The 13,014-nt window shown below is 40.4% G+C and overlaps 1 protein-coding gene across 2 annotated transcripts in view; it reads left to right on the plus strand.

Moving 5' to 3' along the window:
* Window positions 1–13,014, plus strand: part of SCFD2 (sec1 family domain containing 2) — a 480,804-nt gene that overhangs the window by 5,399 nt on the left and 462,391 nt on the right. For both annotated transcript variants that reach the window (XM_053577506.1, XM_053577508.1), the window contains exon 2: window positions 1,338–1,506. In XM_053577506.1, coding sequence (XP_053433481.1) covers window positions 1,338–1,506 — 169 coding nt within the window. The remainder of the gene's footprint in view (window positions 1–1,337; window positions 1,507–13,014) is intronic.

Here is a 13,014-nt window from a genome sequence, read left to right on the forward strand (position 1 = left end):
TAGGTACTGGGGGATATAGTGGTAACCCAGTCTGCCTTCATGGAACACCAAGTCCAACCAATGAGGTACCTTGGTTGGTACCATATTTTACTATGTATAATGTGCTCCCATGTATAAAGAACACCCATATTTTTGGTCCAAATTTTCAGGAAAACACGCCTTGAGAAAGTAGCCAGCTCTCAGCTGGGAGAGATACTCCTGGGGAGGGTTAACGCTGCAGCTGCCTGCTTTATGAAAGCTGCTCTTTTCCTCTCCTGGGAGCCTTTCCCTCCCCACCACATTGAGGGTCACAGTGAGAAGGCCACGTACATGACCAGCATGATGAAAGCTTCTGAGGCCCTTAGCCTGTGGGGAGCCAGGTGGGTCCTGGGGCCTGCACAGCTCAGTCCCTTCTGTGCAGCTAGGCCTTGGGCCTCAGCCTTTGCCCCTCCTGGCTATGGCCCACCTCGTTGGCCCCTCCATTACCTCCTCCCCTAATTTCAGCACTGGGTGGAAGTTGCTCTGGCGCATTCCCACCAGCTTTTTTTTTTTTGAGACAGAGCCTCAAGCTGTTGCCCTGGGTAGAGTGCTGTGGCATCACAGTTCACAGCAACCTCCAACTCCTGGGCTCAAGCGATTCTCTTGCCTCAGCCTCCCAAGTGGCTGGGATTATAGGTGTCTACCACAATGCCCGGCTATTTTTTGGTTGTAGTTGTCATTATTGTTTGGCAGGCCCAGGCTGGATTCTGACCCACCAGGTGTATCTGGCTGGCACCTTAGCTGTTTGAGCTACAGGTGCTGAGCCCCTGTGTAAGTATTATATAGGGCTGACTGTCAGTGGCTACATAGCTATGTTGTCGAACCTATTGTTTAAATGTTCAAATGCTTCTGTTCAGTGAGTAAGAAGAAATCCTCTACTCATTGAGACCATAAGTCACCTAATACTGGTGCCCATTGGAGGCCATGCTGGTGTGGATGCAGCTGGCACTGAAGGACCAGGCAGTGGAGGTCTCGGTCGTTGTCATCGTGGTAGTGGTGGTGATAGAGAGGCAGTGCTTGGCTTCCAAATCCTCCTAGACTGGAGCCCTGTGCATCTGGCGGGGCCCAGGTGGGAAGGCAGGGTGGTCTCAGAGCTATACTACTCAGGTGTAATATATATCCTTATTTTTCTCTCAAAAATTTGGGCAAAAACTGTACATTGTACATGGAAAATGTGGGGTAATTGTGAATATGAGTAGTGTTACAAGGGCAAAATACTAGGTCTGTCCCTGTTATGGGAGGGACATTATAAAAACATTTATCCAGCTTACTTTTCCTTCCCATTTTGTGAGGTTGTATTTTCTTGTCTACTTAAATAGGAGCGGTCGGACATCATGGAGACAACTTAGTAGAAAGGATCATCTCAGTGTTGCCCCAGCTCCCAGGCCACACCAACGATGTGATGGTCAGCATGGTGGAGCTGACTGCACTCCAGGCGGAGGGAGAGGATCACGGTGTGGTTGCACCAGGCTGTCTCGCACAGGCCAAGTAAGATGGATTGTTTCTTCTCTTATCATTCTCCCTCTTCCCCTTTCTTTTTCTCCTAGACTGAGTGTTCCTGTAGAAAGGGAGCAATGAAGGGTTGATCTTGTTGAAAAATTAATAGTGGGTAGCGTTTAGAAAAAATAACCATACCAATTTTAAAAATGACAATAAGCCAAAAAGTATAGAATTTTATAGAAGATGTAATATAAGTATTTCCCCAAAATCAGTTGAGTCAGTTTATGCATCTCCATTTCATAGTTGGTTTCACGTGGAATTAAGTCTTATCTTCGTCATTCTTTTTCCAAGTTGACTTTCTTATATGACTAAAAAGCAACCCATGTAGCTATGAAAAAATTTCATCTGTTTATATGTAAATGATATGCTCTGGGACATGCATGGAAGAAGTTTTTATTTTTGAGTATGCTTTTTCTTTCTTTTTTTTTTTTTGTAGAGACAGAGTCTCACTTTATGGCCCTCAGTAGAGTGCCGTGGCATCACACAGCTCACAGCAACCTCCAACTCCTGGGCTTAAGCGATTCTCTTGCCTCAGCCTCCCGAGTAGCTGGGACTACAGGCGCCCGCCACAATGCCCAGCTATTTTTTTGGTTGCAGTTCGGCCGGGGCCGGGTTTGAACCCGCCACCCTCGGTATATGGGGCCGGCACCTTACCGACTGAGCCACAGGCGCCGCCCTGAGTATGCTTTTTCACACACTTAGAAAACTCAACGAAAGAATATAGTGCCCTGTAAGTGATGCATGGTTTCAAAAATAAAAGAACATTTCTGCAGAAACAACACTAGAAAGATATGGTAGTCACCTTGTTGCCTTTGTCTTGCATCAACAGTTTTTATGAGAATTATTTTTATTTGAAAAGAATGTATTAGAAGGGGAGAAAGTGATTATCTGTTTCTCCTATCTTCATGTTTTAGGTTTCTAAATAAAACAGATCTTTCAGCATTATAGTTTCAAATCTTCTTAGTAGTGGATATATTCAGAATTTTCTATCACATTTGGAGTTAATTTGCAGTTCCTGAAGTTTCCAGCTTTTTTGTAGATAGTTAATAACATGTATATCGGTGCCTACTGTGTGGGGGCCAATATGGGAAGAAAATGAAAAGCTACAGACCTTGTCTTTAAAAAATGTTTTTTCTTGGTGGTGCCTGTGGCTCAGTGAGTAGGGCGCCGGTCCCATATGCCAGAGGTGGCGGGTTCAAACCCAGCCCCCACCAAAAAAAATTTTTTTTCTTTAATTTTTTGGAGACAGAGTCTCATTTTGTTGCCCATGGTAGAGTGCCATGGCATCATAGCTCACAGCAACCTCAAACACTTGGGCTCAAATGATTCTCTTGTCTCAGCCTCCCAAGTAGCTGGGACTATAGGCACCCACCACAACGCCTGGCTATTTTTAGAGATGTGGTCTTACTCTGGCTCAGGCTAGACCTTGTCTTTTTTTGTTTACTTGTACATACGATAAAACTACAGACCTCAGGGCTTGCAGCTATACAAATCCAGAAGAAATTGTGATTGGAAATACTTTAACTGTTCAGAGAGCAATTCAGTAGTTAATTATTAAGGACTTACTTTGAGTCTTATTCTAAGCTAAGTGATATGAAGGACAGAAGAGAATATAAAGTATCATTCCTGCCTCCAAGGAACACTTTTCTTGTTGGGGATTTACACACAGGCACAATAGAAATGATATGAAATCAAGACCAATGTATCTTCTACAAATAATCATCTCTACAAGTAAAATATCAGGTAAGTGTGGTCTTCATGGAACAATGTGGGCCTTTCATAAGTGGTAGTGCTTGAATTGATTATGTCTTGAAGATACAGAAAAGAGATAGCGGCTTACAAGAACAAAGGTGGAGAAACAGGAATGGTTGTTATCTGATGTGCTGGGCTGGTAGAGACGCAGGCTCACTGGACTACTCTGACCATCTGCTCTATTTACATTTTTCAGGACTTAACTATGTTTTCGGCACACCTCCAGGCAGTTCACATTTGGGAAGCCATTTTAAGTTTTACAGTAACATAATGAGGTTATTCCCTCATTTTGCAGATAAGGAAACTGAGGCAAAAAGATGTTAAATAACATAGTAGGTGGTAGAGCTTAAGATGAGTCCAGAATGTCTAAACCTCAGAACCACCACCTTAACCTCTATGTGATCTATGCTCAGGGGCCAGAGAGGAGCTGGACTCTTGAATAGATTTAAAGAAATGATGTTAGACAAACTTACTTCATGATTTAATTTGGGGAGTCCTGTTTTTTTCAACATAATAATTACATAAACAACATATATCAATGTTGGCTAAGTTTAGCAAAAAGGGAATGTATTAAAAGCTATTAGTTATAAGAATCAAAGGAAGAATTATTAATCAGAGTTTAGAAAGAACAAAACAATTCTGTGGATCTAAAAAGGCAGAATTCATGAAAACCTCTTTAAGGTCTGGACATTCTATAGACTGATTTTAACCATTCTGGTCTTTGAGTCATTCTGCTGAGATTCAGATTCCAGGGAAAAGTTTAAGATTAGCCTTGGCTCTTGTGCCTACCTTATGCCCAGTCGGGTTGCGAGCTCTTTAAACTAAGATCATGCCATATGACTAAGATCATCTGTCATGGCAGAGAGGTAATTTGTCAGAGGAAAATAGAAACACTTATTGAAAGATATAGAAATGGATGCTGGACAGGCAAGAACAGTAGAGGCCCCTTATTAATGAAAGCACACACACAGGGGACTTACTTTGTAAAAAGCAATATTCTGAGGACTTAATGTACGTTAACTTAATTCTCACAGCACCTCCATGAGGTAGGTTCTATTATTATCCCCTGTTACGATGAAGAAGGACATTAGATCAAATACCTAAACTGATACGTGTACTTAGAAGCAGTGCTGGGTCTATATTTGAACTTGGGCAGTCAGACTCTAAAGTAAGTGCTTACCATTACCCCAAGCTGCTTCCACAGAAATCTAAGATAATTGCAAAAGAACAAGTAAACTCCCCAGAAAAGTTTGCAAAAAGAGAGAAGGGTTGAGTCCATCACTGGAGAGCAGGAAAAGAGGCAAATTCTTAGAAGTGTAAGGGGCAAATGTAAGAATAAACATCTCTCATAGACCACCAACTAATGTTGTGATTATGGCCAGTTCATTCAACCTTGACTCCCCAGCACTTAGTCTATGATTAAAACCAAGCCAGTGATGGGCTAGAAATAGGCAAGTGACAAGAGGGAAAGTCTTAGGGCTTCATGGTCAAGATTCTGTGCTTCTAAAAAGAGACTCGAGTAAGTAAAATATACATGCTCTCTCTCCCCTTACACTTCTTCCCAACTCTCAGGACTCTGCTGTGCATCCTGAAACTGCTCGGCCATCTTGCTCACACCAGAGTTGATGCTGACTTGGGGAAGGTGGCCCAGCAAGAGGGCTGCCATGAGGAATGGCTACAGGCTCCTCCGTGTTTGAACCTCACGCTATGTGTGAGGATATATTTACTAATTGTTTAAGCCAAATTGAGTTGTTCTTTTTTTTATTGCTTGCAGCCAGTATCATCCTGGCACATTTTGTATACCTCATTGTTTCATTATAAAATGAGGGCAATTGCCTGAATGACTTTTAAGGCCCTTCTTGGATTTAAAATAAAAATCTTTCCTAACTGATCCTCTGTAGTGACTCAGCTCTACCTCTCACTTAGCCTCTGTTCATGTCTACATATTTTCTTTGCCTGGTTTTATGTCTTCATGGCTGTCTTTTTCTTTTTGTTGGACTATGAATGAATAGTATAGAGTATGAGCTTTGAGTGCCATCCAATGATGAAAGTAAATGTTAACAATGATTTGTAGATAGATCTGAATGAAGAAAAAAGTTTAAGTGCAAGTTTGGTGAAATAGTGAAACTGGAAGTCAGGTTGTAAAAGATAAGAGATAGGTGGTGAGAAAATTTTAAGCAAATAAAGGTCTGAAGCAGGGGCTGTGCCTGTGGCTCAAGGAGTAGGGTGCCGGTCTACCCTACCATATGCCAGAGGTGGCAGTTTCAAACCTAGCCCCGGCCAAAAACCACAAAAAAAAAAAAAAAAAAGGTCTGAAGCAATAATTGGTGGAAAATGGTAATTTTTTTAATTCTTAGAAGATTGAGGGAATTGTGCTGATTAATTTCTCTGCAAAAGAGAAATCAAAATAAATCACAACTTTTCTAGCATTTACTATGTGCCTCTGACCACACTCTCCAGAAACTTTCAATGAAATGACATGAGGATGAAAAGTTAGTCCTAAAATGCAGAACAGATGGGTAGTTAGCAACAAATGTACCTGCAATGGGATCTTTTAAAAGCAAGTCTCCAGCTATGATAAAAGCTTTGATAGTCCAAATTAATTGTTATATACTTTGTAAGAGGCTGTTTATAATTATAGCAATTGAAGTTACTGCCAGTCCTAATGAGAAATTGAGAACTTAGATGCATTATAAAATTGCTTTCTAGTCCTCATCCATTGGTCCTTGGATTATGTGGTCATTTTCCAGAAGAAAGAGGCAGAAACACGTGGCACAGTAGTGTGTACCTGTGCTTCAGCAACTTGGGAAGCTGAGGTGGGAGAATCGTTGATGCCAGAAATTCAAGACCAGCTCAGCAGCCTAGACAACTTAGCAGGATGTGTCTCTTAAAAAAAAAAAGTGAAGGAGGCGGAATCTTTTCTGTTCTTAGATTCTCCTCCTGTGGATTTTTATTCTCTGCCCCAGTTCCGCTCTTCTGAACCACTTCCAATTTCTTAAGCCAATTTCACCTGATGCCCACCTGGATTTAGTCCCTCTGTGCTCAGTGCTCCTGGCTCTGGCCTGAGCCTGCACCTGTGTTGCTGCTGGTTCTTCTGGGTCAAGTGCCTCTGCTCTAACTGCTCCTCACAGTCCTTGCTATGGAAGCCTGCGGGACGGAACCAGCTGGCTTTCGGCTTCCCCTCTGACCACATCGCTTTTTCTCTCCCCCTTACTTGCTCCTTCCAGCCGCATGAGCTTCTTTGCTATTTTTCCAACAGGGTGTGCGGCTCCTCCATCTAGAACATCCCTGCAGTGCCCCACTTGCCCCGCATTTCCTTTCTTCTTGTCAGTCCTTTCCTCTTTTTCTTAGCACTTTGCATTTCCCTTCCCTATTTCATTTTTTCCTCCATAGCACTTACCACTTTCCAAAATACATCTTATGCTGTATTTTGGTCTCTCCCTCTACTAGAGAGATATGGAGTGAACTGTCCACTAGAGAGTTCCATGAGAGTGAGGATATTTGTCTTTTTATTCACTGTTCTGTCTGCCTAGAATAGTACCTGGCACTTAAGAGATATTTGTCAAACGCAGCATGATGATGGGCACTGCGAGGGCAGGGTCTGGGAGTGAAGTGAGGATACTTGACTAAGATAGGGTGAAGCTACATAGAGGACAGGGATCTCTGCACCCTACTTGTTGAATATTTAAAACTTGGTCATTGGCCGGTCACAGTGGCTCACACCTGTAATTACAGCATTCTGGGAGGCCGAAGCTGGCAGATTGCTTGAGCTCAGGAGTTCAAGACCAGCCTGAGCTAGAGTGAGACCCCATCTCTACTAAACATAGAAAAACTAGCTGGGTATTGTGGTGGGCACCTATAGTCCCAGCTACTCTGGAGGCTGAGTCAGAAAGATTGCTTGAACTTAGGAGTTTGAAGTTGCTGTGAGCTGTGATGATGCCACAGTACTACTCTAGCCCAGGGGGTAGAGTGAGACCTGGTCTCAAAACAAACAAACAAACAAACAAAACAAAACCACTCTGGGAGGCCAAGGTGGGTAGATTGCTTGAGCTCAGGAGTTTGAGACCAGTGCGAGCAAGAGTGAGACCTCATCTCTAAAACCAGCCAGGTGTTGTGGCGGGTACCTGTAGTCCCAGCTACTCAGGAGGCTGAGGCAGGAGGATCATTTGAGCCCAAGAGTGCACTCTACTGAGGGTGACAAAGTGAGATTCTGTCTCAAAAAAAAAAAAAAAAAATCATCAAGTTACCAAAATATGAGTATTTGCAAAAAAAAAAAAGGGTAACTATATAGTCACATTTCCTGTTGATGTATTAAATATATCTGGAGAATGCGTAAGATCCTGACAATGCTACCTACCTCTGTGGAGGTGTGCTGGGTAACTGAAGAAATGATGAAAAGTCACAAAATGAGGACAGAGGAAGGCGGGAGTTGTTCTACTGTGTATATCAGTATGTGTGTTTTGACTTGTCAGTTATGTATGTATCTTCTATTAAAAATGAATAGAAATTATATTAAATAAAAACATTTCTTTCTTAACCTAGCTTAGGGTAGGGTTTTTACTTCTAGGAAAGAAAGTTGCTGTCTCTTACTTTGGAACCCCCACAAAGTTTCTGTCCCACATATCATCTTCCATCCACAATGAACTATTCCTCCCTATAAAAAGTATATTAAAATGCCAATACCCCAGAGTGTAGTTGTTATATGTCTGTCTCCTCTACCACACTGTAAGTTCCTTAAAGGGAATAGCAATGCCCGCTGCTATTAAAAGGTGCCAGTGAATAGAATAAAATAACCCATAAATGATGGAATTAGATTAACATTGTATTTGAGACCAAGTATAAAAATGATGATACAAATCTATTAAAAGTTTTACCTACTTCATTTTAGTACTAAGTCATATCTAGCATTGTTGATTGTTTTTTATGTACTACATATACACAAATATAAAGATAAATCTTTCTTCTAAAGAAATTCCTGAAGAATTATTTTCTGGGTCAGTGAGAAGGAACATGGTAACACTGAGCACTTGAATTTAGTAAGATGTGCTACATATTTTAAAATACATTACTACACTTAATTTTAAAAGCAATTCTACAAGTTGCTATTATCCTCCCCCCCCCCCACTTCTATAGAAGTTTAGAGAAAGAGACTTAAGTAACTTGCCCTAAGCCAAATTTTCTCTAGGCAATTGAATCTTCTTTTAAAAAGTTTACTTTTAAGTTCCAAGGCATACTGCTTTTCTACTACATCACACCAACTCTCTGACACATGCTTAGTTGACTGCATTGGCAACCCTAAATGATGAAATTCAGAAAATATGATTAAAGTATAGAGTTTATTCAAGTGCAAAGCATGCCCACATGGGAATAAGATCAATTTTCCAATGTGGAGAAATTAAAGTTTCACTTATATAAGCAGAGACAAAGAAGTGTAGCAAGGTTATAGCATTTTTCATATAAGATCAGTAAATATGTTATAGTAATTTAGGTGATTACAGTTAGCTACAAGCCAAGGAAGATTACTTTAGCATTACATAAGGGGAGATAATGGTCCAAGGTGGCTTACTTCTAGTGCCATTGTGTCTTTCCTATTCATACAGTAAAAAGCAGACATTACTATCTTACATGCTATATGACTCAGGACATACAGTCATGTTTTTCTCAAGACTCAAGATAATTTAAAGTTCTAACAGCTTTAAGTTTGAATTATTTACTTTCATAACATGCAGAAATTAACCAATGAATTCAGAAATTGTGGATATCTGGATTATTTAAAAACAGTATTTTAAGTCCAATTTTCTTGTTTGTAGTTGCAGATTTTTTTTTCTAGATTCTAGAGCCCCGGAATAGACAAGTACAGCAACATTTTCAACCTAAACAATGATTAGTCTATTTTTGTTGTTGTTAACTTTCACACTGTTAATTAACCTGGTAATGGTGTCTATTAAAAGTCATTAACTGGAGTGGGGCAGAGCAAGATGGCAGACCAGAAGAATCATTCAGTTGAGCTCTTCTAGAATGACTGGGAAAAAGAGAGAACCCAGAGATACCTGGGTTCTTACACAGGGATCTTACCCAGAGTCATAGCTCAGGGAGCATGGCCAGGAGGTGGTGAGCTGGATATAACATATGATCCCGAGCACTGGAAATCTGATGAATTAGGCAAGTGATTGCAACTGTCTGGGATTGGCTGGGCACCCATGGAGGTCCGGGAAGAAAGAAAGCCTTTCTAGAGTTTTCAGTAGTTGTGGGAAGCTACATGTTGAGTGGAAAGCCTGGAAGAGTAGGCAGGCTTCAACCATATTTGAATACTGGTTGGAGTGGACTTGCTATAGGTTTGGTGACTGGTGGAGCAACCATACTGAGAAGATCTCAGCAGCTAGGGGGCTACCACTGTGGGAAGGTCTTGAGAAGGGCTTAGGAGGGCCCTAAAGCATGGCCATCTTAATTCCACTGGCTGGGATCAGAACTCCACCCTTGGGACAGGCTGAGGACTCCTGCACCCCATGGGAACTGGAGTCAGGGAGCATTGTGAGAACTGCCCCTGAAAGATTTTTGTGAGCTTTAAGATCCAACCTGGTAGGGTCTGAATGCTGAGGAAACAATCAGGTGATCACTGAAGGCAACTAAGCCTGGAATAAGTGTTGTGAGCCAGTGCGGGGAAGGGGAGTGAACCAGAGTGGAATTGTCAGGGATTGAGAAAAATGCAGCACAAGAGAAGACACAGCGACAAAAGATGGGATCAGGGGGTCTGACTGAGCTGATGGCTGCAGCCAGGACCAAAGCACAAAATCAGCTTTATTTTATAGTAGTATATCAACAGGGTTATCTACAGGGAAGTAGCATTGACAGTATGGGGGAGTAGCATAAACAAAAGACATATTTTTGGTCTTACCATATGATTGGAAAATGTAAATGACTTGAATAAAGACACATCATCTTGTTACTGGTTTCTATTTAGCTTCATTAACAAATGATAAGAAGTAAGAAGGGAAAGATCACAAGGATTTCTGCATAGTTAACTAGACAAAGAAAGAACTATGTGACTGAGTGGATTCTGCTTAACTTCGTTAACATATGACAAGAAGTAAGAAGGGAAAGATCACAAGGATCTCTGCATAGTTCTTAAAAATTAACCAGACAAAGAAAGAGCTATGTGACTTCTGGCAGAGGGAGTATGAAGAAGGGAATATAGTTGTTTGGGAACAGAGGAGAAGCAGTGGGGTTTCATTCCCTGAATGTTCCCCAGGCTATGGGGGCCCTGCTGCCTCATGGTCCACTCTCCACAAATAAGGACCATAGAAGTTGCTGGTTATGCTTTCTGTCTCTTAGAAAAACCACATCACCACCTGATGTCCCAGAGACATATTGCAACATAATGTCATCAAGAGCAAAGACTTCTGTTTGAAACAAAGGAGGCAGTGAGAAAGAAAAAGGAAAAGGGGCTTGGCACCTTTGGTTATGGCATCAGCCACATACACTGAGGCTGGCAGGTTCAAAGCCAGCCCAGGCCAGCTAACCAATAATGACAACTGCAACAGAAAAACCCTGGACATTGTGGCAGGTGCCTGTAGTCCCAGTTACTTGGGAGGCTGAGGCAAGAGAATCGCTTAAGTCCAAGAATTAGACCAAGAGGTTGCTGTGAGCTGTGACACCACAGCACTCTACCTAGGGTGACATAGTGAGACTCTGTTTAAAAAAACAAAAAGGAAGTAAACAAGAAGAAAGAACATGTGAGGAGGAACTAACATAAAAATTCAGGCAACATGAAAAATGAAAACACAAACCTGTTGGATACAGCAAAAGTAGTCTTAAGAGGGAAATTTATTGCATTAGATGCCTAAATTTGAAAAACAGAAAAAGAGCACATCAAAAAACTCATGAACCATCTTATGGAATTGGAAAGAGAAGAACAATCTAATCCCAAACCCAGCAGAAGAAAAGAAATAACCAAAATGAAATCAGAGATTAATAAAATTGAAAACAAAAGAATCAATCAGAAAATTAATGAAACAAAAAGTTGATTTTTGGAAAAAATAAATAAAATAGATAAACCTTTGGCCAGATTAACTAGAATCAGAAAAGTAAAATCTCTAATAACCTCAATCAGAAACAATAAAGGGGAAATAACAACAAATATCACAGAGATACAGGAGATCATCTCTGAGTACTACAAAGAAAATCTATGCACAGAAATTTGACAATGTGGAGGAAATGGATCAATATCTGGAATCACATCCTCTCCCTAGACTTAACTAAGAAGAAATAGATCTCTTGAACAGACTGATTTCAGTAACTGAGATCAAAGAAAGAATAAAAATATCTCCAACAAAAAAAATGCCCTAGTCCAGATGGCTTCATACCAGAATTCTATCAAACCTTCAAAGAAGAGCTTATATATCCATATTGCAGAAATTATTCCAAAAAATTGAGAAGGAAGGAATTATACCCAGTACATTATCAAAACTAGGAAAAGACCCAACCAACTAAAAGGAGAACTTCAGACTGATTTCACTAATGAATATATATGCAAAAATCTCAATAAAATCCTAGCAAATAGATTACAGCTACCCATTAAAAAAATCATCACAATCAAGTAGGTTCATTCCAGGGATGCAAGCCTGATTTAACACACGTAAGTCAATAAACGTAATTCACCATATGAACAGAAGCAAAAACAAAGACCATATGATCCTCTGAATAGATGCAGAAAAAGCACTCAATAAAATTCAGCATCCTTTTCTAATTAGAAGACTTAAGACTATAGGCATTGGTGGCATAAAGCTGATCAAAGCCATCTATTACAAACTCACAGCTAATATTTATACTAATAGAGTAAAACTGAAAGCTTTTCCACTTAGAACTGGAACCAGACAAGGTTGTCCTCTATTGCCACTACTGTTCAACATAGTTCTGGAATTTCTAGCCAATATAGTCAGGCAAGAGAAGGAAATAAAGAGCATCCAAATGGGAGCAGAGGAGGTGAAACTCTTGCTCTTTCCTGATGATATGATCTTATACTTAGAGAATCCCAAAGACTCAACCACAAGACTCCCAGAAAGGAGTAAAAAAAATATATAGTAATGTTTTAGGATATAAAATCAGTGTCCACAAATCAGTAGCCTTTGTATATGCCATTAACATTCAAGATGAGAAGGCAATCAAGGACACAATTCCCTTCACAGTAGCTTCAAATGAAATAAAATACCTTGGAATATACCTAACCAAAGAGGTGAAGGACCTCTACAAAGAAAGTTACAAAACCCTAAGGAAAAATAGCAGAAGATATTAACAAATGGAAGAACTTACCATGCTAATGACTAGGAAGAATCAACATCGTCAAAATGTCTATACTTCTCAAAGCCAGCTACAGATTTAACGCAATCCCCATGAAAATACCATTATCATAATGTCAAGATTTGCAAAAAATAATTCTTCATTTTGTATAGAACCAGATGAATCCCCATAAAGCCAAGGCAATTCTTAGTGATAAAAACAAAGCCAGGAGTATCACTCTACCAGACTTTTGGCCATACTACAAGGCCATAGTGTTGAAAACAGCATGGTATTGGTAAAAAATAGAGACATTGACATTTGGAATCGAATAGAAAACCATGAGATGAAACTAACCTCTTACAGCCACCTGATCTTTGATAAACCAAACAAGAACATGCCTTGGGAAAAGAATCCATATTTAATAAATGGTGTTGGGAGAATTGGATATCCATATGTAAAAGACTGAAA

The sequence above is a fragment of the Nycticebus coucang genome, chromosome 23, assembly GCF_027406575.1.
Source record: "Nycticebus coucang isolate mNycCou1 chromosome 23, mNycCou1.pri, whole genome shotgun sequence".
Classification (NCBI taxonomy): Eukaryota; Metazoa; Chordata; class Mammalia; order Primates; family Lorisidae; genus Nycticebus; species Nycticebus coucang.